At 35.2% G+C, this 27,286-nt stretch overlaps 1 protein-coding gene across 1 annotated transcript in view; it reads left to right on the top strand.

Moving 5' to 3' along the window:
* The window catches only part of Pam (peptidylglycine alpha-amidating monooxygenase), a gene marked incomplete at its 5' end in the record, with an annotated part of 154,625 nt that overhangs the window by 85,864 nt on the left and 41,475 nt on the right, over nucleotides 1-27,286 (top strand). Inside the window, 6 exon segments of the mRNA XM_013512971.1 lie at nucleotides 1,224-1,304; nucleotides 1,567-1,643; nucleotides 2,034-2,137; nucleotides 11,278-11,462; nucleotides 12,619-12,690; nucleotides 21,058-21,378. Of these exon segments, the coding sequence (XP_013368425.1) occupies nucleotides 1,224-1,304; nucleotides 1,567-1,643; nucleotides 2,034-2,137; nucleotides 11,278-11,462; nucleotides 12,619-12,690; nucleotides 21,058-21,378 (840 nt within the window).

Below are 27,286 nucleotides of genomic sequence, written 5' to 3'. Positions count from 1 at the left end.
GGAAGATTGATTAAAACATTAAAGAGAATAAGAAAATAATAATTACAAAAACCCTTAGAGACAATAAGAGTTTCACTAGACAGGATGGTAGGAATTCACCAGTGGTTATTATATTGCATATTGTTTTCTTCACATAAGGTTAATGTCTATTTATTGAGATGCTATGGTTGAGGCCAGGAGGAAGGTAGTGGGTTGGATAAAGTAAATAGTAAGTGAGCACGTTATTTTTCAAATCAATCATCCACTTTTTCAGTACAAAATTGTATAACGTTAAGTGCCATAAATTACTACATGGAAAGGTTCAAAATCAAGAGGCTAGTAAATCCAACACTATTCGATCTTTGAACTTAGATATACTAATTTGCCTGTTCGCAAAACAGGACTAGAAATAGCTGATTATGCAAAGCTGACGAAAAGCTATGAAATACATATAATGGTAATTATCAGCATATCTAAAAGTCCTCCACTGTAAGTGTTACATTAAATACTGTTTGTCTTGACTGGAAGTCTTTTAAAGGTAATGGTCGGTATGGTCTCTTTGTTGCTCTTCATTTATCAGTTATAAGAGAAATATTCATCATTATAAAAGAAAGAGTACTACTATGTGCTTGCTATGTGTTACACCATAAAGAAAGACGTCTGTGAAGTGATTCCTTCTCAACATGAGCTGTTTCTAGTGACTGTCGGTGATTGTGCTCAATTTTTCAAAAAACCTTTTGTTCCAAAAAAAAAAAAAATTTAAGCTTTTCCCACTGGGTACCGTTTTAGCTAAAGGTAGTGAAATAAACCTGTGCTTTCACTGAAAGGATATTTTGATTTTGTCCTAATTATTTTGTTTTTAAGTAAAATAAAGATGTGAGGCAGGAGACTCTTAATTCATCTTAGTGAAGTGATTGGTGCTGGGTAAGTGTTTAATATCTGCTGAGTATTGAGTCTGTATCTGTTTCATAAGAAAACCCTGCCAGGCGTGGTGTCACTTGCTTCTAATCCCAGCCCTCAGGAGGCTGAGGTAAGAAGATGGCTGTGAATTCGAGGCCAGCCTGGGCTACATAGTGAGTTCAGGACCAATCTGAGCTACATAATGGGACCCTGACTAAAAAGAAAGGAAAGAAAGAGAAAACCCGAACACCTAGAATCTTATAAATACCTTATATGTGATTTCAGACAAGGGTGCCATTTTCCAGTTCAATAGTGACTTTTCTCTGTGTTTGTATTTCTCACAGTGGTGAATTCTGATATTTCATGCCATTATAAAATGTACCCAATGCATGTGTTTGCCTATAGAGTCCACACTCACCATTTAGGTAAGAATCTTAAATTGTATCAATATTGACATTATCAGTATTTATCACTGTGCTTACTAGTGCTCTAAGTATAAAATGTAAGTTATGCTTGACTTGAAGTGTATTCAGTCAAAGTAATTTTTATGTTGTTTCACTGTGGTTTTCTCTTTAAGATATTCAGTATCTGGGGCTCTGAAAATATTCAGATTTTATTTTTAGAAAGAAGAGGTAAAATATCTTTTTCCTAATCTCTTCCTGTGTTGTGTAATTTGTGCTTGTTCAGGTAAGGTGGTCAGTGGGTACAGAGTCAGAAACGGACAGTGGACACTCATTGGACGCCAGAGCCCTCAGTTGCCACAGGTGCGTAGAATCTGATTTAATTTTGAGAGGAAAAGATATTAACCCACAAGGGTAATTTTTCAAAATCTTTATGTAGTTCTTATTAATTTTTCTAGAGTCTAAAAGTCTCCAAATTTGCTATTAAGTCTTTCAGTGTAACCTAAACCGGTTGGTGAAATCTTCCCTCCTATTGCATTTATTCTAATTTTTGTGAAATACATTTACCAACAGTATCTTGTTTATTTTAATATCTTGTCACTCAGGTCATTAAGTAGAATGGAATTGATTGAAGGTTAACTCCTATGTGTCTGTCTTTATTCTTTCCGCCCACACTACTCTAAACCACATTATTCAAGCACATGGTTCTAGGTTTTCCTGATAATTTTAATGAAGTTTTTGTTTTCCCGCCAGGCTTTCTACCCAGTGGAACACCCAGTAGAAGTTAGTTTTGGTGACATACTGGCCGCAAGATGTGTATTCACTGGGGAAGGAAGGACAGAAACCACACACATTGGGTAAGACCTGCCACTTTCCCCTATTTAAAGAGAGTTTATTAGGACCAGACAAAATGATCAGCAAGAGTTATCTTTGTGAACAAATTGAATCCATTTTGACCTCTTGTAGACATTTACTGCAAACTAACATTTTCTCCTTCCCTAACTGATCAATTTGGATAAATTTCAGAACGTGCTAATTATTCAGATATCACCTCATAATATAGTGAACATAGTATTATATATTACTTCTTCAGGATTATTTATGACTTCTTCAGTTTTTCTCAATAAAGAAAGTAGCATGATTATGAAAATTTCTTTGCTCAAGAGTCTTTCTTGCTCTATCTTTAAGTGTAGTCAAATAGGGGTTTTCTTTGGGTATTGCTCATTACATACCCAGAAGCATGATTTATGCATGTAAACTAATGTATGTTCAATAGTTTGTTATTGTTTATTCTACCATGTGATAGTAATAATGTGTAGCACTTTTCTTTCCTTTTTGAAAAAAATTTCAAAATTACAAGCATCCCTGAATTTTTTTAACACTAAGTAAAAATTGCGTCAAAGTGTGGTGGTACACACCTGTACTCTCAACACCCTGGTAGGCTGAAGCAGGATGAGCATAGCTCGAGCCCAGCCTCAGCAATGTAGCGATTTAGTAAAACCTTCTTCCAAATAAAAGGGCTGGGTATGTAGCTCTGGGTGAAGGGCCTGGGTTCAAACTCCAGTGTCACAAAAAATTAAAAATAATTTCAAACCACTGGGAACTCCTTCAACATAGAAGATTAAAAATGAATGGTAAAGTCTCTTATGATTTTGTTAGAAAAGAATCAAAGAACCACCTTTCCGTGTTAACTTTGGCTCTAAGCTATTGGCTGAGGTGACTTCGAAGCTAGAGTTTTAAACCATTCATCTCATGACCAAAGAGAAGGTACAGAAAGTCAAACCTGAAAATATGCTTTAGATGCACTAGAGAGGCTTCTTACAACAATACTTAATTATTAGTTATCAGGGGATAAAGAAAAGCATTAAGGAAGATTTTAAAAGGGCCTTTGCTAAAGAAGAAAGAGTTTATATATTAATTCAGCGTCAATTTTTTAGCTAGAGGTAGAATAGAAAATCTCAGTTTATATTAAACAAGAAGCTTTCCAATAGCTTTGTCTTGGGATAAATTAGGGAAAGAGAGTTCTGGTAAACAAGAAAATTATGAATTACTGGAAATGATGGTAAGAAAAGGGTCGACAGAAACATACCTGTATTTAAACAAAGGAATCTAACAGTTCATTCTTGGTATTCTTAAAATGCGTGAGGTTAAATGATCCAACGGTATTGGTCAACTGTAGTCTCATTTACGTTAGAATAGAGCCACAGAAATTTTACTTGTATGTCACTGGTTATTTTATTAACCTTTAAAATAAGTAACCAAAGTAGTAAAAAAAAAAAAATCAAAACATTACATGTATTGGTTTACAAGTTTAAGTGTGGAAAAAGTAGAATATCTTTTTCCCAGATGTCTCCTTACAGTTCCAGAGGGTGTGTAGTTTTGGCCGGATTCCATCCTTTGAATTTGCTGTGGGAGGTAATATCAGCCACAGAAATTAACGACTTGCTGGAGTACCAGGATAGGAGGCCAAAGTAATCTCTGGAGGCCCCTTAGTTTCATGGGTCTAGAATAATTCTAGTCTTTTTTAAAATGTGCATTTTGCTTTAAAATAATACACTAAAATGACTCTACTAATCTGTCCTTTTTTAAATCTCATATGGGCTAAAGAAAATACCATTTTGCAATATAAATGAAATCGAAAAGAATTGCAGGAAATTAAGTTATTGAGTGAGTGCATATTCTGAGCTGCAAAAGCAATTTTTTGCAGCAGAATGACAAAATAAGACGTGTGAATAAATTTAAATGTGAATAAAAATCGTTATAACCATGCAGAGTATTCCTATAGGACTTAATAAGCCTTTTTAGTTTAGAAAGATAATAGCAGCTATGCACCTGTGTTTTGTGAAATAGTATGTACATCCTTCATGGGGTGGCAGAGTATCATGGTTGAGAATGTAACCAGTAAAAAATAAAGTAGCTTTTGTGTTGTCTACTAAATTAAATGATACTCTGCAAATAGCTCCTCCTTATTTTCTCTTCCCGTCTACCCCCAACATACATACACAGACGTGTCCCACTTGACACATATTTGAGCCCAGGGCCTAAAACACTTAGTTAAATTAAATTACATTTAGGTCGGGGTAATATGGGGTCAGTACCTGGTTCCCTAATTTACTGAGAAAAATAGTAGCTTTGAGTTTTGCGCCATTTTGCTCTTCAGTTAACTGGAAACTAGGTTATACAAGAAAACCATTCAACAGTGGTGAATGAGGAATATTTTCAGATGAGTGAGTCTTATATGCAAATTAAGCTAAAGTCTATAGTGAGCTGGAAATGTTAGGGCTAGAAAAACTTTGCTTGTGTGGAACATTCATGATTAACTAGCAAAAAGCTTTTTTTAAATGGGGACTGATATTCTCATACCAGAGATTTATCTCAAAAACATCACCATTAAATTGGTGGATTTAACAGTCCCACTTCCACCCGGCAATGAACGGGTAAAATAAATATAGTGTATATACACACTGTAATGTTATTTGGCCTTCAAAAAAGAAATAATTGCAAAATGATTGATGAAGCTGAAGGACATTATACTAAGTAGAGTGAGCCAACCACAGAAAGACAAATCCCACATGATTGCACTTGTATGCGGAATCTTAAAAAGTTGAAATATAGAACGATGATTTATTAGGAGTTGGGGGGAGGGAAGGAGGGAGGGAAAACATGGAAGCTGTTGATCAAAAGGTCTAATATTTCTGATAGACAAGAAGAATAGATTGTGATTTCAGTTTCACAGTGAGTGACTCTAGTAACTAGTAATATATATGTTAAAATACATAAGGACCGAATTTCAAATATCTTACCATAGAGATTTATAGGGGTGGAGGGTGATGGATGTGTTAGATGAACTTGATTTAATGGTTGTATATTGCATAAATATATCAAAATATAACATTGTACCCTAGGTGCACAATTACGATTTTTTTGAGCAAAGATAATATTGAGAAAAGTATTTTTTAAATAAATGTACTTAAAATATATTGACAAATATACTCAATATTTTATCTAAATATATTTCTTTTAGGATTGTAAATATGAACAATATATATTAGAAACAGACATTGCATCAAAGTCAATATCATAATAGTACTAATTAACCTGTGAAGAAGCAATAATTTATGCCTGGTTGCATTACCTAGTTTATATTCAATATGCCATTCCTCTAAATTCATTTCAAATGTTTAGTGGAGTTTAAACAAAATATAGGATTTAATTAAGTCAGCCAATTAAGCTGATTACATCAGCTAGTCAGCTTAGACGTTTATAGGCTAAAATTTCCTATTAATTCTTGAGCATGGGTTGATTATTTACTTACTTTGCCGTTGTTATTATTCACGTATTTCATTTAGAAATGAGTCATTTGAACACAGAATATGACATTGTCTAAATAATATGGATACATAACTAAACATAGCACTTACATTAACATTTGAGAGCACACTATATGCAAAGATTAAGTTATAAATAATAACTCCTTAATTTGTAAATTTAAAAGCACCATAGAACCTCCTAAGAAATAAAAGTTTTGGAAAATGACTTCATTAAAGTTTTCATATTTCCAAAATTAATATTATCCATTTTAATTATTTTCAAAACCAGCATCTGTTGGCTGTGGAGACAAGGAGCAGGGACTAGAGGGTCATCACGCTAGTAGTGTCACTGTCTGCCCCCTAAGTGTAACCTGCAGCAATATTTGGAGTTTTCAAAATGATACATTTCAGAATGCGTGGCACTTGCTTAAATCTCTACTGTATATTTGTCTAGTATAAAATAATGTTTTTATGAAGCCTCCTATTGAACCTGGATAAATGATGGATGGATGCATAGATAGGAAGATATAAATGTTAATAGATAAATATGTCTGGAAATGCCCAGAAAGTATGAAAAGTTGACCAACAACAGCATGATATATTAGGACTAACATATTACTTCATAATAAGTTGTAGACATTTAATAAGCAAGACTGTTCACTGCACACATATTTCTTGAGGTTTGATTATTTTCAGGCTCCCTGTACTATATCACATTTAAAGCTACTTGTATTAAGTAGAAGTTATTACATAAGCACTGTATTGTACAAAAGAAGTACAGTGCTGTAGCACTGGAATTAGGTGACGGCAGCAGAGAATTGCACTGGCAGTGGGACTGTGTAAGAGGCTTTCGGTGGTCCCACAGAGAACATGTGAACATAACTTGCCCTGGTACTTTTTCAAGGTAGTGATCATTCAAAGTAGTATGAATGAATTGCATATGTTGATCTCTATGAAAAATAAGGGTATGTGTCTCAAAAATCCTCCCTTAGGAATACAGAAAGCAATTTGTCTGGTTTGAAGTGACTTTCTGAGTGAAAGAAAGATGAATGATTGTGGAATAAAATCGGCAAGCTGATGCTGATACTAAGAATGATTTGAATCCTAACATTTTTAGCATATGATAATTCTTCTGTCAGTTAGAGTCCAGCGTTACCTTGACTACAAGCCCATTTATAGATAGAAAGAAATGAAGTAAACTTCTCCTTTTACTCAACTCTTTCAGTGAAATTTTTCATGTGGTAGCAAAGATTCTTAAATTATTTGATCAACTCAATTTTGTCAAAGAATTGGTATCCCGTATAAACTATTTTGATGATCTGATTAAGGTATCTCACAAAATCACATGCATTTAGAGATGAACACTTTTATTTCTGTAAAATGAATGCATAATATGTGTAATTGAATTAATGTAATATAGGTAGATGTATGTTTGTATACCTATTGATACTTCCATATATATATATAATTTTTCTCCAAAGCTAATCTAATACAAGGCAGAACTACTCACTTTGGAAGAAATAACTTGCAGTGTTAGCTTATATTTTATTTTTTATTTTTTCAAATTCACTAATTGAAATGCATTTTGATTATGTAAGTTATTGAAAATAGGATAAATGTTAAAATTTAGAAAAAAATTTTATCACAGTAAATGACACATCGCCATTAATCCCCACCGATTCTTCTCCCATGCTTTAAACACTCTTACCTCATGATTTGTGCCACTTTCTGAAGCAGTTCTGGAGTCTTCTTTAGTTGAGCCTTGTGGGTGCCTCTGTGTCTTGAATTAATTCAGAACATTTACCTTTCATGGTCATTTTGACTTTGGAGAAGAGCCAGAAGTCACACAGTGTCAGACACACTGAATAAGGTGGATGAGGACACACTGCAGTGTTTTACGAGCCTGCCTTTCCATCGGATGGCACAGGCAGCAGAGTTCACTGTATTTTTTTAATCATGCCTTGGAAAGGCACTTATGAAAAGAGAATTCCAGAACTGCTTCTGGAAATGGCAAGAAGGATGGGATTGTTCAAAGTAACGCGGAGTAATGGCTATTTCTTTTGGTGAAATGAAATTCCTTAAATTTAAACATTAATATTTATATCAAGCTTCCTAAGTTATAAGGGCAAAGTGTTAAACAGTAGCACACTTCCCTTTGTTATACTTAACTGTGTGTATTTTCAGACTTGTAACTTGCACCTTGTCAGACACTATTTCTAAACACTAATTGCTATCTTTGTCTCCATTAGTGTAAAAATTATTCTAAATTTATACTACTTTATTTTATATTCTATCCCAATATCACTCTCTACAGTTTACTTAAAAAATTGTTTCTCATTGATTTGGTGGTGTTAACAATGAATTTTTATTTAGGAAGAGTAAATTCTTGTCCTAATTGCTATGGTTTGTGTCTGGATGACCCTTCAAAGCCTTATGCAGTCATGGGGCAGAGTGCTACACTCGCCCTGGGGCAGGTAGTTTGCATACAATGTAAGGGAGGGAAAGAGTCTACTTGCTGCCCTCCCCGCTTTTTGCTGTTGTTGCTTTTGCTGTTTTCCACCACCATGAATTGTTGCTCCTCTGCCATGTGCCACTCTGCCTTGGAACCAGCTGAGCATGGACTGAACCTCCATCAACCGTGAGCCTAAATAAACCTTTCCTTCCTTAATGCTGGGTTCTGGGTATTTTGTCTCAGCAATGAGAGAAACATAACCAAGACACTAATCATTATATTAGTTGATAATTCCTCTGAGAACCCATTTCACAGTTTAGGTGCTTGTTCACAGATTAATTACCTTTTACTTGTTTGAAGTAGATACTTTCCTTTCAGTACAATCTCTTTTCAAATGCATAATAAAAACAAGTCTTCCAAAGAGACACATAACAAATTTTAAAAACAGCAAAATTATATTAGGGAAATATAGATTGAGGTGTTTTACTTAGTTATTTTGAAATTTTTTGACATTAGTTGCTTCTCAAGCTCAAAGTTTTTTAAAAATTTAAACTATATGTTTGTATGGATGAATAGACAGATGGATAGAAAAAGTATAAGTAAATATTAGGTATGTCTATGTGGGGGAAACATGTTACATGTTTATTTAAAATACACATCTATGTATATATACATCCATGTATCTATGCATAAACATTCAAATAGCTCTGTGTAGTGTATTACATGCACACACTTCCATTTTGTGCATTTGATATTATCTACAAGTAATAATAGATTTTACATGTGTCTACAAGCTATTTAAGAAATTCTTTAGAATAGCCCATCTCTAAACAATACTAGGATTATCTTCCTGCATATGTAAGAGTCAGTCTTCAGTATCATAGCATAGCTTTCCTTAAATTATGTCCTACAGCATGTAATAACAGAAAGGAGCCTGGTCAAATTCACGCAGTGCATTCATTCAAATAGCACATATATATCCACCACCACCTCCATAAAATGTAATGAGCCTGTTGTGTGTCAAAGGCTGCAGCAGTATAGAATTCTGCTTTGCTTTTATAAACTATCATTTCACAATGATCATGGAGTAACTTTCTCACAACTCACGTAAAAGCATTTCCAGACTGTGGCTTTATTTCTAAGTAGTTTTAGAAATAATACTCCAATAGAAAATGAGGAAAATGCTGAAGAATTGTCCAAAATTCTAGAATCTTTTACTTAACCACACACTCAAAATTCTAGAATCTTTTACATACACACTCGAATAACTCAAGAATAAACCATTTTTATTTATGCATCAGAAGATACACTGACCAGGGAACCAGTAATGTTTGGACTAGCAGTTATAGTTACTCTGTTTTGTTCAGTTTTTTTTTAAATAAAATAAAGCAAGGGTTTTGGTTGTATTCTATATGCTGCTCTGAGTGAGTGGGTGGATAAGTATATCTCCCAGAAGGAGCATGGGCATTAAATATTTCTTTTATTCACTGAAGATGCTTAAATTATTATTTACCTTTCCCTGTCTGCAAGGTGATTAAATGTTTTCTAAGCTAGAGAAATATCTTAAATTCCTTCCTTCCTTGCTGTCTTGTCTACATATGCTTCCTCATTTTGCGCAGGGAGAGAAGGATAATGCTATGGGAAGATCTGGCTTATTATTTTGGCACCAATAATTCCTTTTAGAGCACATAATTTTCCAACCAACCCTGAAACCCATCAAAACCTTGGTGTTTTGATGTCATGACGATACGTGTAGTAAGCATGTGTTTCTCTTTGCTTGCACCTGACTGTTCACTTATTTCTTGGAGAGGCAGTTACAGTGACAGGTATCGAATTCAGAGTGAGAAGCCAAGTGATTTCTAAAGCATGAGCAGGGCTTCTCATGGAAGGGGCTCACTTCTGAGGTCTCTCAGGGGCTGTACATTTGCAGAACTGAAAGAAATCAAATCCATGTTTGGAGAAGATTTCCAGTTTTTTCCTTCCCTCATTGATGTCATTACGGTTGCTATGGAAAAGAAGTGCGTGCTTCCCGACATTGCTGGAAAAATCAACATTGACGTATTTGTGTAGAGCAAACAGTCCATCTCATCACTTGTTTTTTATTACGTAGGGTTTCTAAAAATAGTCAGATCTAGTAACACAGGAGGAAATGTTCCTTTGCCAGAACTACTTTGTTACGTGAATCTTCTAAGGGTGTACAAAATAATCCCTTCTAATAGCATTAAAGAAACTGGAATACACAGTACCCATGTGAACAAAGGCAGATGAAAATATGCTTTGTAAGCTGTTAAACATTCCTATTACTAGGAACATTTTTGTTAGAAATGCCTGTTCCATTGTTTTAAAATAGACTTTTAACATATTTTTCAACAGTTTCTTTTCCCACTCAGCACCACCCCACTTAGGTCTGAGCTCTAAAGGAGATTAGCACTGATTTTGTTTTGGATCACTTCTGAGGCATTCTTTTCTTCTCCATTATTGAAGTGTAATTGCAGCATCAGATATGAGGGGTGCATTTACAGTACCTCCCTGTGACACATGATTCTTGATTTGTGTGTGACCATGAAGGAGGTCAAAGCAAGGTTAACCAAAAGCAAGGCTCATGACTCTTGGTGTCAAGTGGAAAACTCATTTTTTAAAGACTTGTAATAATATATGATATTCATATAGATATATCCCAAATTTTACCATTATTATATAAATAACTAAGATTGTTTATGAGAAAAGTAACTGTCCCATCTATCTGTTTTAGAAAATGGAAGAAAACTAAAGAACTGAAGGGTTTAAATGGGCATAGTGGTGCATGCTTGTAATCCCAGCACTCAGGAGGCTGAGACAGGAGGATTGCTGTGAGTTAGAGGCTAGCCTGGACTACAAGACCAGCTTGAACTACACAGCAAGACCCTGCCTCAAAAGAAAAAGAAAAGAATAGAAGGGTTTAGAAGAGAAAAAAATAATTTCTCAACTACTTCAATGCCGTTTCCATTTGTGGTATTCAGTAATATCCATGGAGTAACTACAAACTGATATTCCCTTGTTTGACAGAAATATGCCTTTGACAGTGTGCTTTGGATGTTGAAAACTGTGGTGTGTTTTAGTGAAAGCTATAAAAGAGATGCACGATGTTTCCACTTTGGAATTATTGCTGGCAGATTTACTGGTTGCATTTTTCTTACATTAAGAATATGCTCAATGTGAGTGGCTGATTTGTTGTGTCTACTTTTTTTGCCTGCAGTGGCACATCTAGTGATGAAATGTGCAACTTATACATTATGTATTACATGGAAGCCAAGCATGCGGTTTCTTTTATGACATGTACACAGAACGTGGCTCCAGATATGTTCAGAACTATACCACCAGAGGCCAGTATTCCAATTGCTGTGAAGTCTGATATGGTCATGGTGCATGGACATCACAAAGGTGAGATCAGTGCTTAATATAAATATGACTTTGTATTTTCTTATATGTCTTACTTATTCTTATCCTCTCTTTCTCACTTTTGTATGCCATCTCCTTTCCCTTACATATCACCATTAATAGAGGAATAGAGGAAGATCTCAACCAATGATGTAACAGATTACTTTGGAGGCCAATCCTATACATCCTTTCTTCATTTAATTTGTGTTTTCCATGTTTTGTTTGTTTTGTTTTCTATTTGTCTTTTTGAGACAGAGTTTCACTATGCAGTTCAGACTGGCCTCAGACTTGCAGCCATCTTCCTGCCTCAGCCTCCCAAGTGCTGGGATTATAGGCATATGCCACCATGCCTGGCCTCATTTGTGTTTTCTAGTTTCCTCATCTTACTCCTCTCATATCCACTAATGGTCTGCACAGTTTATGAATTTATAAATTGTACCATGTTCTAAAAGTGCTATAGTTTGGTACTGAAAATGGTCATCATCTCCAGTGACACCCTAAGTTATCTGTGTAATGGACCTCTTCAAGCAAAGAGTAATTCCTGGTATTATTAGCCATGCCTTTTTTGGTCTCCTTCTCACAACTATTCTTTAACTGATTGCTCATCTGCAAAATGGTTGTGTTAAATGTCGTCCCTTTACTTTAATATTACAAATCGCACACCCTTTTTTTTTAACATGAAGTATGCTGAGACTTTATTGAGCTTTGCAAATTCAATATTAACATGCCACAGCAGCTTCTTCTTTCCTTCTAGTGGGGATTTTATGAAGGAAGAGCAAAGAGCAACCACATCATTTATTAAGATGTTAATGTGTATGTAGAATATGCCTTGACATGTTCTTAAAGTACCATTGAAATGCTACTAAATTCAATTTGAAAAATGTGTTTTTGTTAAAGCATTTAGAAATTCTATGTCGTTCATACATTACCTAAAAACTACTGGACCTAGTTATTGTGTCACAAGTCTGATAATTGACAGTTATGCTGGGATTGGGGAAAAGTGGTGAATTACAGCATTCCTACCATATAAATTGTTAATATTATAATAAACAAAAGATCCTGACTCATACTTTTATGTTGATGGATGAACTCCAATAAACTGTTTAAAGTATGTAATATATGCTGCAAATTTATGTGCAATTTCTTTGATCCTTTATAGAAACAGAGAACAAAGATAAGACTGCTTTACTTCAGCAACCAAAACGAGAAGAAGAAGAAGTGTTAGACCAGGGTATGTATGTATGATAATTTCTCTAGCTAGGCGTAGAATAGTATCCATTATCCGAGCAGGTAACCAAATTGTAAAGTTATGGCACAGACTGTAAGTTTCTGTGTATCAGACTCACACCCTATTATTGCTGTTCTTATACAATGCATAATTCATGAGGAAATGGTCAGTTATTGCACTTGGCCTTGAAAGTAAAATTCATTAATATAATTTAGACCCATTAAGATTTTCTGTCTTTGTTTTAGATCATCTAATACTGTAACTTTTATGTATGCTATAAATAACTGTAAATATAATCATGAAAAACAATCAAAGCTGCTTTTGAAGTCTAATAACCTTTACTCTTTAAATTCTGGTGTATTTTGTGTGGGTTTTTTTTTTAACTCTATTTGAGGTTCAGGAGAAAAGAAATTCAGAATTAAACCTGCATCATGTCTGTCCTCTGCCTGCAGCAAGGTAGGAGGATCACTCTGTTCTGCACCCATAGTTTTGTGTTAAGCTGCTACCTGTTGAGCTACAAATCACTGCACTTCTGTTCCATAAAACTGGAAATATTTGATGCAGGTATACAGTATACTGCATGTGCTGAAGAGCTACTCTTCTGAATCTTGGGGTTTTTGTCTGTTGTTTGGAAGCTAGTGCGTTGAGTTAGGTGTTGGAGTATACTATCCCATCAAGTCATTTTTGGCTTAAATTTGTTCTGTTTTTAAACATCTTAATGTTATTGCAAATATACATCTACTGACAACATAAAGCATACAAATAGACTTTTTCTGTTGTTGATAAATAGAAGTTTCCTATTTTTCAGCTTTCCTTACCTGCTACTGGAATTCTTAAAAATGAATTATATGGGCTAGGTCAATGACATTCCTGCTCTACTTGTATTTAGAAAATTAAAGAGTCTCTAAGTTTTTGACAGGGGAAATACCCTTTGAAAAAAGCCTAAATAGCCTAAAGCTTTTTTAATTACATACAGTTTGTTCTGTGACATCTCATTCTAACAAGTAACTTTTTAAAAATACAGATTATCTTAACCTTGTCTCTGTGTTTTAAGTAAAAATTATGGAGATGATTTTGTACCAAAGGGCTATTGAGTACAATTTAAAATAACGAAATTTATCCATCCTGTTTATATACTTGTAAAGAAGAAAGTCATAGTAACCTACATAAAGTAATGCTAACAGTGTTTATTTTACAGTGTTTGCTGAAATTTGTTTGGATTTGTAATGAATTCTTTTGATATTGCACATGCCATTTGAAATAATTTCAGCAGTTTTAAAATTCATGTCTAAATGCCAACATATATGGTACAATATAGAATGAGACCATTTAATGGATGCATCTTGTAAAATTACACATTTCTATGGAAACAGACTGGACTGTGGTTTCCTTTTGCAGATCGTTGAGTTGATCAAGGAAAGCATCGACACCTCTGAAAGGCTAGGAACCCAGAGGTTTTGTGAGCAAAGCTATTTTAAACATTAGACTTAATGTCGTTTTTTCCCAGAAATAAGATTCAAAAGGTACCATCTGTGTCTGAAAACCAGTCCTGTCACACACCTTCAGATTTTGCTAGCCATTTACCCTTTTGTGGCTCATAACATATAGAGGTTTAAACAAACCCAAGCTTTAACTGGTTTCAGAGACGTCTGTCATAAGAACGCATGAAATTATTTTCCTGTAGTTTCTGGTTTTTTTTCCTCTTATAAATAAAAGTGCTGTAAATAAAATGGTGTAAATAACTTGTAAAGGAAAACTATATCATTCTAACTGCAGAAAATAAGCTGTGATACTCACAGGTTGAAATTCATCAATCCCTCAGTCATGTCCTGTGAAGACAGTACCTCATCAAAGCCATTTCAGTGGTCAGTGTAGTCTGTGTATTAAGCTACTAGTCCTTGGAGACCAACAGCCTGGACTTTAAAGAAAAATGCAGAAACACACCAAATGCCCATTTGTATAGATACTGCATTTGCTACACTAATGAGATCACTCTATCTCCTTACCATACCCGGGACATATCTACTCATTACTGAGAGAACATTGCATTCTTCTCAGAGATATTTCCTTGCACAAAATGCCCATTTATATTCACTCCCTGGTAAGTCAAATTGACCAAGTAGCTAACAAGTGGGCTCTAATTATTCAAATAAATTATCCAATGTGTGCTCATTTTTAAAGTAAGCCTTCAGACTTAACCCACTACCTTATTTTGCTAAAACAGTATGTGCTCAAGTGTTCCTCCAGATTACATTAACTTTTAAGAACATTTTAGCCCAATAAATAAAGCTCCCGAATTATTTCAGTCAGGCGAGCCACAAACTAGGAGACAGCTGTCTATATTGCTCCCATCACAAATGTCAAATTCTGGTTGGAAACACAACAGTGGTAAGGCAGGAAGAAGGTAGCATCAGAGGACATGTACTCAAAGGCAAACTGTACCTGTCAGTGGGTGCAGATTGTTGTGCAAATGGCATAGATAGTTTTTCCTTGATCATACCTATTTACATGCTTATATTTATAGCATGCATATATAAAATCTCCTACCTTAATAAATTGGCAAGCTGGTAGGAAGATACAGATCAATATATGTAATAAATGTATTCAAATAAATGACCTTTACTAAGACAGTAAAAAATGAGATTGGGGAAAGATAATCATATTCCACAAACTGAAATAAAGAAATATAGTTGAGCCAGATAGACAAGAAGTAGTATCTGCAACAAAGAGAACAATATAATCCAAAGAAACCTAATGATCTTTTTAGCACAAGTTTATCTTACTATCTTTGCTTCTCTTGCTGCTGGAGAAGAAAGACCAGTGTTTAATTTTCTTTGAAATTCTTAGCACTAAAACCTATTAAAATTTTTGCCAGAACATTAATCTTGATTAGAAATAAATTAGCAATTTGAAAACTACATAGTGTTACCCCAGCCTGTGCTTACTCACAAACACTTTTTATATCTGTCTTTGTCTACATCTCTTCTCTGTAGAATAAAGTTTGCTGTTAGGTAGACACGTGTATCTCAGAATCCATCTCAAAAGATGTAACTATCAAGACACCTAGGAAGCATTATATGACAGTTTTACTCATCCGGTCATCCTGAATTGCTCAATGATCGGTAACATTTCAATAAGTCTTTAAGTCTACAAGAGTTTTTTGAAGGCTTATTTTGACTGATTTATTAAAATAACATTCGTTTATCAAACTAACCATACAGAATATGACTAAACAGATAAAAATCATTATTATCCTCCAGAAATGTGTTTATGTATATCTGTGCATGAAACAGGTATAATACCTATGTTTAGATATGTATATAACATACATATACACATTATTTTAAAATTTTTTGAATTATAATATGTATAGTTTTGTATCCCCCTTTTAAAAATACTGCGTCTTAGACATTTCTTCCAATGGTAAAAATTATTGGCAAGACATTTTTTAATGGCTACATAATTTATGTATATTCCTAAAAAACATGAAAGCCTCTTTGTATATAGCTGAACTTATCTGTGTACAGTCAATGATGTCTGTCTCCATGCAGAAAACCACTGAGAGATATTGCTATCCTTTAAAAATGTTGTTAGTGAATTACCTATATATGTAATAAGTAGGATAAGGTAAATAGTAAACTCAATTAGACTGTGATTGTGGATGAGGAAATGAATCCTAGGAAAATATGTGGAAAGTAGAGGTAGTGTTGAGTTCTTCCAGAACAGACACACATACATGCACACAGAGCTGTCCTGCACAGATGATGTCCTGTAAGTTCTTGTTTCATATGCAGTATGTGTTTACTATACCAGAGGTAGAGCTTGAGCTTTCTATCAACATTGCTTAGACAAACATTGCCAATTGCAAGCAGGATTGTACACAAACACGTCTAGAAGTTCTGAAGTGGAGTGTTTCTGTTGTTTAATATTCAAGTAGATAGTGTTGAAATGTATGTCTGTTGTGCTGGGAAGATCCCATGTGTGTAAAAATCCAAGACAGAACTGAAAATCAAAATCGGCAATACTAGTATGTCCTTGTTATTGTGCATTATGCTCTGACTACATTTATTTTGCTACACAAAGAGCCTTTAACATATTTTATTCGGTGTACTCCAAACCCTTCTCATTGTCGTCTTTGTGCCCTGACATGATCAATCTTTCTACTCAAAGGTCACCATGAACTACTATATTCCCAAGACAGGGAGAAGATGACAAAAATACAATTTGTAGAGGGAAAACACTCCATGACCCCAGATAGTTAAAGGTCTTCAGACACCTTCTGTGAAGCAGACTATTTTCACAGTGGTTTTATGCTAACAAAAATGAATTACCATTGGCATGTTTTATCACATAAGCAGAATCAAGGGAACAAGGTTGCAAGTTAAAAATACAATTGTACACCACAGAAACTTTCTGAAATAACAGTTGATAAACAGTTTATGGGAAGAAGGAAACAAAGGCAGGACTTAGTAGTTAAAATTTATATTTCTTTGCCTTGATCATAATAAAACCCTTGATCCCCCAAAATTTTAGTGTTAGCTTAGTGAATTCTAAGCATTCTCAATGATGCTGGGAGTACAGTTTTTAAAAAGATATCATTCTTGGTTTTAGATGCATGCCCTGAACATGTATTGGTTTGCTATGATTTATGACCACATCACAAGTCTTTATTTATTGAACTCATCTATCAGAGGCAGTTCTAAATACCCGCCAAGATCAGGCAGCTGACCGAAAGCTGGGTTTTTTTGAAAGGTGTTTTGAACTGGTTTCTCAATAATGAAGTAGGCAGATGTAAATGTTCATTTGCCCCACCATTGCGCTTTCTAAGAAAGATCTATGTCCAGAGCAGTTGCAAAAGCCATCTCCTATCTCCTTCTAAGTAATATTTTTTTTCTTTTCTATAAGAGATAGAATAGCTCATTTCTGGTTATTTTTCAATCGGATGAGTCTTAGAAAAGGAAAAAATAAGAAGGTTCATTTCACTTGTAATCCTTGAATGTAGCATCGTGGGCATGTGTTTTATATCTCTGTGGCTATAGCATACATGCTAGGACTTTATCATAAGTAAACAGTCAGAAAAGCAAATTGTCTTTAACCAGAAGGAAAAGTCAGTTATGACTAAATCGTAAAACACAATATTAAAATCAAAAGGGATGCTTTTACTTTTCCATTCCTCACATCCTTCTCATGAATCGGATGTGTTGCAAGTTTCCAATCTCGTTAGCTTGGTTACTTGACATATTTTGTCCATGGTTTAACTGTTGCGCATCCTATTTTTTCTCTATGTACATACAAATCACAGAGCAGCAGTAAAACCTGTTTGTTTGGGGTAATGAAGTACTAGTGGTTTGTGTGGGAAAGGAAAAATTTTATTCTGGAAAATGACAGCGGTCTCTGATTATTTTTAAAAGTAAAACGCCTGCACAAAAATTAGACACTTACTTTTCTTCATTCAGTAACCTTATAACAGTGTATTTATTTTTTAAAAAAAATAATAATTTGTAGCACACTTTTTAATGTGTATTTCCATTTGTTTTAGTTTATTCTTAGCATGATCCTGAAAGTAAACCAGAGAAATTTTCTGAACAAGGAATGGCAAATGCTCCATGTTCGCTAAGGAAATGTCCTCTTAGGCATAGAGCAGTTAATGCAAACACACAAATACAAAGTTAGAGTTAGCTGGTAGCATTTGTTTTCTCATGCACTACGCTGCAATTCTTCTCTTGACTGCAATTCATGTGTAGATGCTACACACGTGTGTTTTCCTAATACTAAACTCCCTCAGTCAAATTACTTGAAAGGCCACATTCTGCATCTCCTAAGAATGTGTGAAGGGGAGGTTACATGGGATCACTGCAGTTTTTAAACCATCAAGCAAAAAATTTTATTTCTACTGATACAGAGCAAAGGCTGACATTTTAACAAGTTATTTTTCTTTCTGCAGTTGTTTATTGAGGATCTACTAGGATAGGAACAGTACTTATCACTGGAAATACGACAGTGAACAAGAAGTAGTGATTTTTATTTTCTTTACATAAACCACATTTATATCCTGCAAATTTGTACCTCTCCAGGGATAATTTAAAGGTCTAAAAACTGTTTTAGAACATTATATACAACTTGATCATACAGGTAAGGTATTGTAACGGTGGAAAATGAAAACTACTGATGACAAAAAATACCTACTTTCTCATATCAGTGACAACTGGTAATTGTTCTTTAACCCAGTTCATGCAAATTGGTATGATGTATATGACTAGCTTTGGTCTTCTTGTGGACAGGTTAGAGCAGAGATATTTACCCATTAAGGGGTAAACTCAGCTCTTGAGTTTTAAAAGAAAATCCCCACTGTGAGGGAAACAGAATCTTCTCAGAGTTGACATTAAAGGAAGTAGAATTCCAGTATGGCTGGGGTATAAACTGAAAAGACAGAATGTTGAGAGCTGGCCCCACGGTCACTAACCAACTCCCTCAGTTATATTCTACTGCATTCAATGTAGAGATCTCAAAAAACACGTTAGCATTTCAGGAATTCATCTATCCGGTAAACCAGAAGAGGAAAAAATTAAGATAACTTTTCTGGTTTGTGCATTGGAATGTAAGATGGCCATCTAGTGGTCTCTCTCCCACATATATGAGATGTTTGGAGCTGTGTTCTCACAAACTCAGTGCAGCCAGGCCAATTACATTATGTTAACAGTTTTTCCTTTTCTTACACAATGATAATTTTAAATGATGATTTCAAAGGAACTGGAGTGCTCTACCTTTGGTATTTTAATTCAGCTTTTAGGTTTTTGTTGAAAAGCTGAATGACTATGCAAGGTTCTGAGCCTGTATTCCTCCATCGGTATTACCCTAATGGCACCAATTCAAGTATGTAAATTGTATTTTTCCATCTCCTTATTGAAACAATCTTGTATTTTATTCTCTGTAGAAGATGTCTCAAGGCATAAACATATTATACTGTTTATAGTTAGTTCAGGGGACAGAAGAGTTTAGGGGTAATGGATAATTTTTTCTCCTGTGAGGCAGAACAGCACTGTGGCCTAGCCAGTTTGGTTGAGTTGTAATATGCTTTATGCTTAGTTCAGAAATTGGTCCTATTACCTGGTAATTATTTCCTAATTAAAGATTCACCTGGGATAGGCTGATTTCATAGGCAAAAATTGAAAACTTACTTTTGTACAATTTGTAAACATGACAGAATCTCTTAGCATCATTTTGGAAAGATTGCATATCCCCCTGCACCAGTCTGTTAATCATACATTCTGCTGTAGATTGGATCATACAAAGCCAGCTACCATCCTCATTTCCTAATAGCCATGAGTGAAGGTTTTGTAAATGTTATCTGATAGGGCTATAGATGTAATTAAAATGCAGACAGTAAGGGTCCTTAGTCATGAGTATTTTCTTCATTAGCAGCAGTTATATTGGGTGAGAAAAGGAAGAATGAGGGGTTCCCATGACAGGCTTTTTTTCCCATGCACACAATTGATACAAAAGAATTTCAAGCCACAGATGTTAACGATGAGGATTAAAATGCTTCCTGAATTTTCTGTGGACATATTTTGCATCTGTGATCATGTTTTATAAATAGTTTGCTTTCCTGGAGTTGGGTTATTACATCCATGTTTACACCTTAATATACAGAAGGGCGTAAATTCACTTCTTCATGAATTGTTCTAATGGTCTAAGTTTGTTAAAATCTTCCTTGTTTCAAACTGATTTAAAAGTAGTCTTTGCTCACAAAATTATTCTTCTGGCATTTGTTCATTTCTTGTTTAACAGGAACAAGTAGAATTATTTATAGTAGCACTACTAACAAAATAATGAGACTGGCTTCCCAATTGCCAAAAGGATGTATTATGTTATGTTTCATTGCATTGGCCTGAAAATATATATGTAAATTCATGCACTTTAGTAGGTTTAAAAAAGCAACTTCAAAGGGTTTGCCTGTGAAGATAGCTATTCTCTGACATAGCTGTTGATATTTTATTTTAAAAATCTGATGAACTCTCAACTTCCATATGAGTTTAACTATATTAACTGTGAAAGCCATTCGTTGAAATGTTCCATGCAGTTGCACATGCATTATTTTGTTTCTGCTAATGTGAAAATAGTCATAATGTGTGGACTCATGAAATAATACAAAGAGATACATGGTCTATAAAATGAAAAGTACAAGTATATTATTCTGTCACCGTTCTGGGAATATTTCTTTACTTTTCTTTCTTCTGCACTTGAATGTCTGAGAGCAATACTATCACTTACTGTGAAGAATCAAGAGATGATATATTTGAGGCACTAGATTTTAAAAATTTTGTGATCTCATCAACCCTGCACCTCTTTATCTCTTCTCTTTTTCTACAGGTGATTTCTATTCACTACTCTCCAAGCTGCTAGGAGAAAGGGAAGATGTGGTTCATGTGCACAAATATAACCCCACAGACAAGGTAGAATCAGAGTCAGACCTGGTAGCTGAGATTGCAAACGTAGTCCAGAAAAAGGATCTTGGTCGTTCTGATGCCAGAGAGGGTACAGAACCTGAGGAGAGGGGCAATGCTATTCTTGTCAGAGACAGAATTCACAAATTCCACAGACTAGAATCTACTTTAAGGCCAGAAGAGAGCAAAGTGTTATTACAGCAGCCCCTGCCTGGTGAAGGCACATGGGAACCAGAACACACAGGAGGTGCGTTTAGGCTTTTGTGGTGTGTGTGTGGGGTGTGTGGTGTGTGTATGTGTTTTTAAAGGAATTAAATGTGAAATGCTGCAATCCTCATGAGCAAAATCTGAAGGGAATACAAATTAATGGGTGCAAAAACTCATCAGTGAAAGCATTAGAGAAATCATTACTCCGATTTGGGTTATCAAATACCACTTTGGCTGGAGAATTCTTCTCTTTGTGGTTTAAGCCAACACTATACAAATTCAGCGTCTGTTCAAGAGGTGAATCAGAACTACAGAGACCAAAAATACTTGAATCATTTGGGAAAAGGCAGCATGTGAAGCACAGAGAAAGAAATCAACATTTTCCATTTTACCCAGTGGAAAGTAATTGAGAATTCAAAACTTGACATGTAAATCCCTGTGTAAACAGCGTTTACGTACTACCTTTCTAAAGGGGCAGTTAAGTTCCTCTCAAAGAAATCTCACACTTTGAACACTCTAATACAAATGACTTGTAAAATGTAATCATTTTTATGACTGTGATTTCTGAAATTCCGTTGTCAATCGCTATGTTGGTTGGAAATTGAGTGCTGATTTTGAAGGGACCTCCAGTTTTCTAACCAGAAATGGCTTCCGTCATAAGTGCACGATACCTTATTCCCTTCAGATTTCTGTGCCAGCAAGCTTGGATGCCTCCGCTTTGTCTTTAATTGTGTTGTGGCCTCTGTGATATTGATTGTGCTTCGTGTTACTTGCTAATGTGGAAAGCCAGGTAATACAGCATGTGGGGATAATCTCCAAAAAAAGTAACAGATACGCGTGCATGGCAGCTGTCCATGCTTGCACCGCGGCAGCGCAGGCTGCCAGCTCGATGTTTTCAAATTCAGCTTTGCAGGAAGCCATAAATTATTCAACACCCAGCTGATTTTTATTTATAACTGAAAAAAAATTAGCATGCAGCACCTTTTGCTCACACAGACGTTTCGAGCATTATCCGCTGGGACTGGCTTAATGGTCCCTATGAGATGTTAACTGGAGCCTGGACTTCATGTTTAAACAGAATCATTCCTGCTCTAACCTGTTCCCATGTTGTCTAGTAAAACTGTGCTTCTCAAGACATGGCTCCCGGGACCCTTTGCCTGAGAATCACCTAAGGTCTTTCAGAAAAATTTAGGTTTTTGAATCCTATCAAAACAAACAAACAAAAAAAACAAATTTGCCTCTCTGAGTAGGGTTCCTAGAAATGTGCAGTTTACCATTCTGTCCATTTCATAAACACCCGGCAGTGCCTGTCTGAACCGCTATAGTAAGGAGAGTGAATCAGAATTCAAACCACATAACGGTATGAAAGACTAGAGGGGCTCTCTAGGGAGAATACAGTTCCGTTCCAGTGGGATATGCCGGAGTTGCAGTGTGCTTTATTCCGTGGCTTGTCTGTGTTTCTCTTGGATTTGAAATGATGTCATGGTTATTGATAAGCACCTTAAGTAATGTAAAAATCAGAGTTTGGCTTAAGGCATTAGAGTCCTGAAACCTACCTGGTTTTTCTAAAAAAGAAATACTTAAAGTACAGGAGATACATTTAGTTTGGCAAACGTCATAATTCCCAAGACAGTCACATGGCAGTGCTCAGGAGAAAAGTGTGGCTTGCGAAGCTTCCTGTCATGTTCTATATGTGGTTTGTGCTGTACACAGCACAAATCTTAATTATAGAAGGGAAATGTGTATGTATTTCCTTTCTAAAAGGACGGATTTTAACATTATTTCAGTGTTCTGATTCCAAAACTTTTTAAAAATTAAATGCAAAATAGCAAAACTCACATTAGTAATCTGTTCCCCCCAATTTTTTTCCTAAGTATCTTTGACTGTTTATACAATATTATACTTTATTTGATGTGACGTTATTCCTGTGAGTAAGCTAGAGGAAGCCTTATTCTTAGGAAGCTTCCATTTTCCAAAAAGAAATTAGACACTTATTTGCAAACAGTGCCCTAAGAAGGTCTATTACTAGCCTAATTCATGTGTATACCTCAGGATTTGGGCAAGGAGAGTAAGTTTGATGAGTAATCTTCCATTGTGTCTCTTATGCCCTTTCTTTACTCTAGGCAAAGCTGAGAATGGGCCCTAATCGTTTGGGGGAACTAATTGTCTCTCTAAGTGCCTAATTGCTAGAAGACATTGTATTAGCTGCAAAGAAGAAAGTAACTTTTTATGAGATTTTTACTAAAAAGGAAATGTAAGGCTATTGTGTTAACACTATAGGCCATAGCCCTATCAGAAATCTTCTAAACGTATTTCCAGTTTTCAAAAGAAAGCCAGAGTACGTTAACCTATTTAAATGAGGTTACAGAGTCTAAATTTAAAACGGATTTTATGACTTCAAATGTGCACCTTCCATTCCTTGCATTTCATTAGAGTTGTGCTCAACCAAACATGGATTGATTTGTTCTCCCAGTTCAGAAATAGTTCTGGACCCTCACAGCTTAGAAGCTGGAGGCTTTCACTCAGAACCGTGTTCTTATGTTCCAAGTTCTTAGTATCAGAACAATCCCAAATGGGAGTGCTTCCAGTGATACTTTCAACTTCACTGAGCTGCCCATGTGGAACTAGAAGAGTGTGATGCACCTGTTCAATGTGTTTGAGCGATCAGTGGTGCAATTAATGGATCAGGTCGAAAATCCGGGTGTGACTCTGTGGTAGGCCCCAGAATACATGAATGTGCGGTCATTTATTGACCTTCAGTTTGATCAAGATTCTACTAGGACCTTAACCCTGTCATGTGTCTTTAAAGTGAGTTCTCTACCTACTAGGAGTTGGGTATCATTGGGTGTTAAGTAGCATACAGAGCTCAATAAAATGACATCTTCCAGCTTTGCATACCTAAGAAAGTCCCTCACATTCTTCAGAACAAGATGGTTAAGTATTATGTTTTCACTGCATTTCTAAGAGTACAAATATCTGCACACACAATGTAGCACCCCACAAGCAACTCTGCACTTGGCCAAAAAAAATTGTGAAGCACTTCGTGGATGTTATATAACATAACAAGCTCCATCCAGGCTCTGGTGCCTGACCGCCAGGCTTGGAATTCCAGCTGTACAATTTACTCTGCGGTTGGTTGGCATGTTTCTATTTATGATTATGCTCTGAGTTTTACTTTAAATTTTTTCATCTATCAAATGCAGATTGTAACAGTCCAATAGGGTTGAAATAAGGGTTAAGTGCAATTACACATGAATAGTATTTTAAATGGTGTTTGGCATATAGAAAGTATTTAATAAATTGTACGACACTAATGATAATTGTAATTCTTATTGTTACCTTAATGTCATGTTGGATTGAGAGTCTGCAAAACTAAATGCCAAACTATAAATATTAAGTACTTCATCTTAAGCAGCATTTATGAGAGCCTTTTCTTGCAATATATTAGTAAGTTGAGAAAGCGTTTGGCAATGTTTTGTTAGAATGAGAGTTTGTAGCTCTTCAAATCTCTGATCACTGACCTGCTGTGTTATATGATAAGTGATACGTAATATATAGTGTGAAGGTGCTCAACTTGGTAAACTATGAAGTAAATGTACTCCTTTTTGTACTTAACATAATGTATTTGATATTGTTAGTAATTTAGTATCAATATTGAGGTAATATTCATAGAGTAGAAATAAAGCCTAAGATGTCTTTTACTAGCTACCTTCTTGATGCTAGACTTATTAAAAAATCAATGAAAAATCACAGCTATTCTCACAGGCAGATGTTATTGCAATACTATGTACTAGCATATGAGAGGCCGATTCAGCATATATTGTGAACCTCTGGATGTCGTAAGGTATAGTTGCATGTGAATGACACTTCAGATTAGAGAAGAGGAGTCATAAGGTTTTTAATTATTCTTATGAAACACTGAGTTCTTCATTAATTTCTAAGAACAACTATTACTTAGTTTCAGAATCCCCCCATGACTTATTTCAGTCACATGCCTACCTCTCCTCAAGTCTTACAGAATTCCAAGGGTAAAATAATGGGCTGAATTTTCATCTCTGGAGGACAAGAGAACAGTAACAAGAAACAAATACAGTAAATAACACATACTTTCAACTGCTTAGATGCATTAATTCATTTAACTCTCACAACAAACCTATTTACAAATCCGTATTAGAGAATGAGATACTGGGACATGTTAACTTGCACCCCCAAAGTGCCACACCTCAAAGGACCGAGGCACAAAGCCAGGCAAGCTTGTTCCTGGGTCTTGATTTTTAATCACTTTGTTATTCTTCATCTCACAAAAATATAAACTAGATAGGTAGATGAGAAGATTAATCCCTCCTGTCACTCAGTCATCTCTGTTTAAAACTGTAACAACTACGTGTGTGGATCATCTCTGGTCATTCATTCTGAATGAGTATCTAGTTTGACCAATGTGAAAACTCCAACTGGGTATGGTGGTCTACCTGTAGTCCCAGAGACAGGAAGATCTCCATGAGTTTGAGGCCAACCTGAGTTACGTAGTGAGTTTGAGGCCAGCCTGAACTACATAGAGAGACCCTGTCTAAAAATAAAACAAACAGACAAAAAAAGAAGCAGCAGCAGACGGGAGCTGGGGATGTGGTTCAGTGGTAGAGCTCTTGCCTTGCATGCACAAGGCCCCAGATTCAATCCCCAGCAACACACACACACACACACACACACACACATACACACACACACACAAAAGAAAGAAAGAAAGAAAGAAGAAAGAAGAAAAGAAACAAATTCCCATTTGCAATTAAAGAAACTTTACTTTTGCTAATGCTTTTGAGCCCCTAGTCGTATCTTACCTCTTTCTCACTTCTCTCCCATTAAATGAAACATTATAATTAATTCTTGTTTCCTTTCTGACTCTGTTATAAATATTTCTCCTGTAGTTTCAGTTAATTATAGTTATTGCTGGCAACTCTGATGAATAACATTCCCTGACCAAAATAAAGCATCTTTCTTCCCTGAAATGAAATTTCTCAAATGTAGAAAAAGCAACCATCACAGTTTGGTTGTGTTGAAATGTTCTAGTGATTTTTTTATCTGGCTCTTTTTCCTCAAGATTAAATTAAATGTGAAGAGCCATGTTAGGTGAAATTAAATAAAAATTCTGGATTTGAAATTATATTTTTCAACTTTACATAGCTCTATGGCTCCATGTGTAACACAGATAAATGAATGCCCTTTTAAATGCTTATTAATAATTTCATGCGAAAGCAGTGTTGATCACCAATGTTAACATTAATCTCTCTCTTGAAAAGGTATATAATTCTTGCAGTGATTTATTGATGTAGTTTTAGTAGTACTGTTTGATTTTCTCTAGCAGTAGTACTTTTGTCTGAACATATAGCAATATGAGGCTATACCTTTATCTTTATTTATAAAGAATGAAAGGTTTCTTCCTAGCATAATATATTTGTTATGAAAGGGGTTAAACATCACTTGGAAAAGTGCCATTTTAAAATCTGAGGAGGTCTTTTTTCACATTCCTTTATGATCTTTCAGAAGTCACAATGAATAGCACCAAGATTGCCAGATTCAATGGCTCCATAGTTGACATGTATGTACATATACATGTATATTAGAAATAACAAAGACATGTTTTTCATGTATCATTTCCTCTAGTATATTCTCAGATTCTGGTTTTTAAAAATAAACATTCAAGGTTGAAAGGACCCTTTCATTCACCATCTGAATTTAGAGTGGTTCATAGTGAGAGTCAAGGATGGCTGCCCAAGGTCATGTGTGAGAAATGTGTACTTAATTTTCAGGCTAAAACTATAAATATACAGCATTAGCAAGTCATATTTTGAATCATTTCTCAAAGGCTAAGAGGAATTTGAACTAGACTTTTTCACTTCTTTATTACTGAAAATATTAAGTTAAATATAGAACACAATAATATGTTATCATAT

This window comes from Chinchilla lanigera, unplaced genomic scaffold (assembly GCF_000276665.1).
Source record: "Chinchilla lanigera isolate Chin_1 unplaced genomic scaffold, ChiLan1.0 scaffold00017, whole genome shotgun sequence".
In the NCBI taxonomy this organism is placed as follows: domain Eukaryota; kingdom Metazoa; phylum Chordata; class Mammalia; order Rodentia; family Chinchillidae; genus Chinchilla; species Chinchilla lanigera.
The sequence above is the reverse complement of the archived record's forward strand: the minus strand, read 5'-3'. Positions and strand labels throughout refer to the sequence as shown.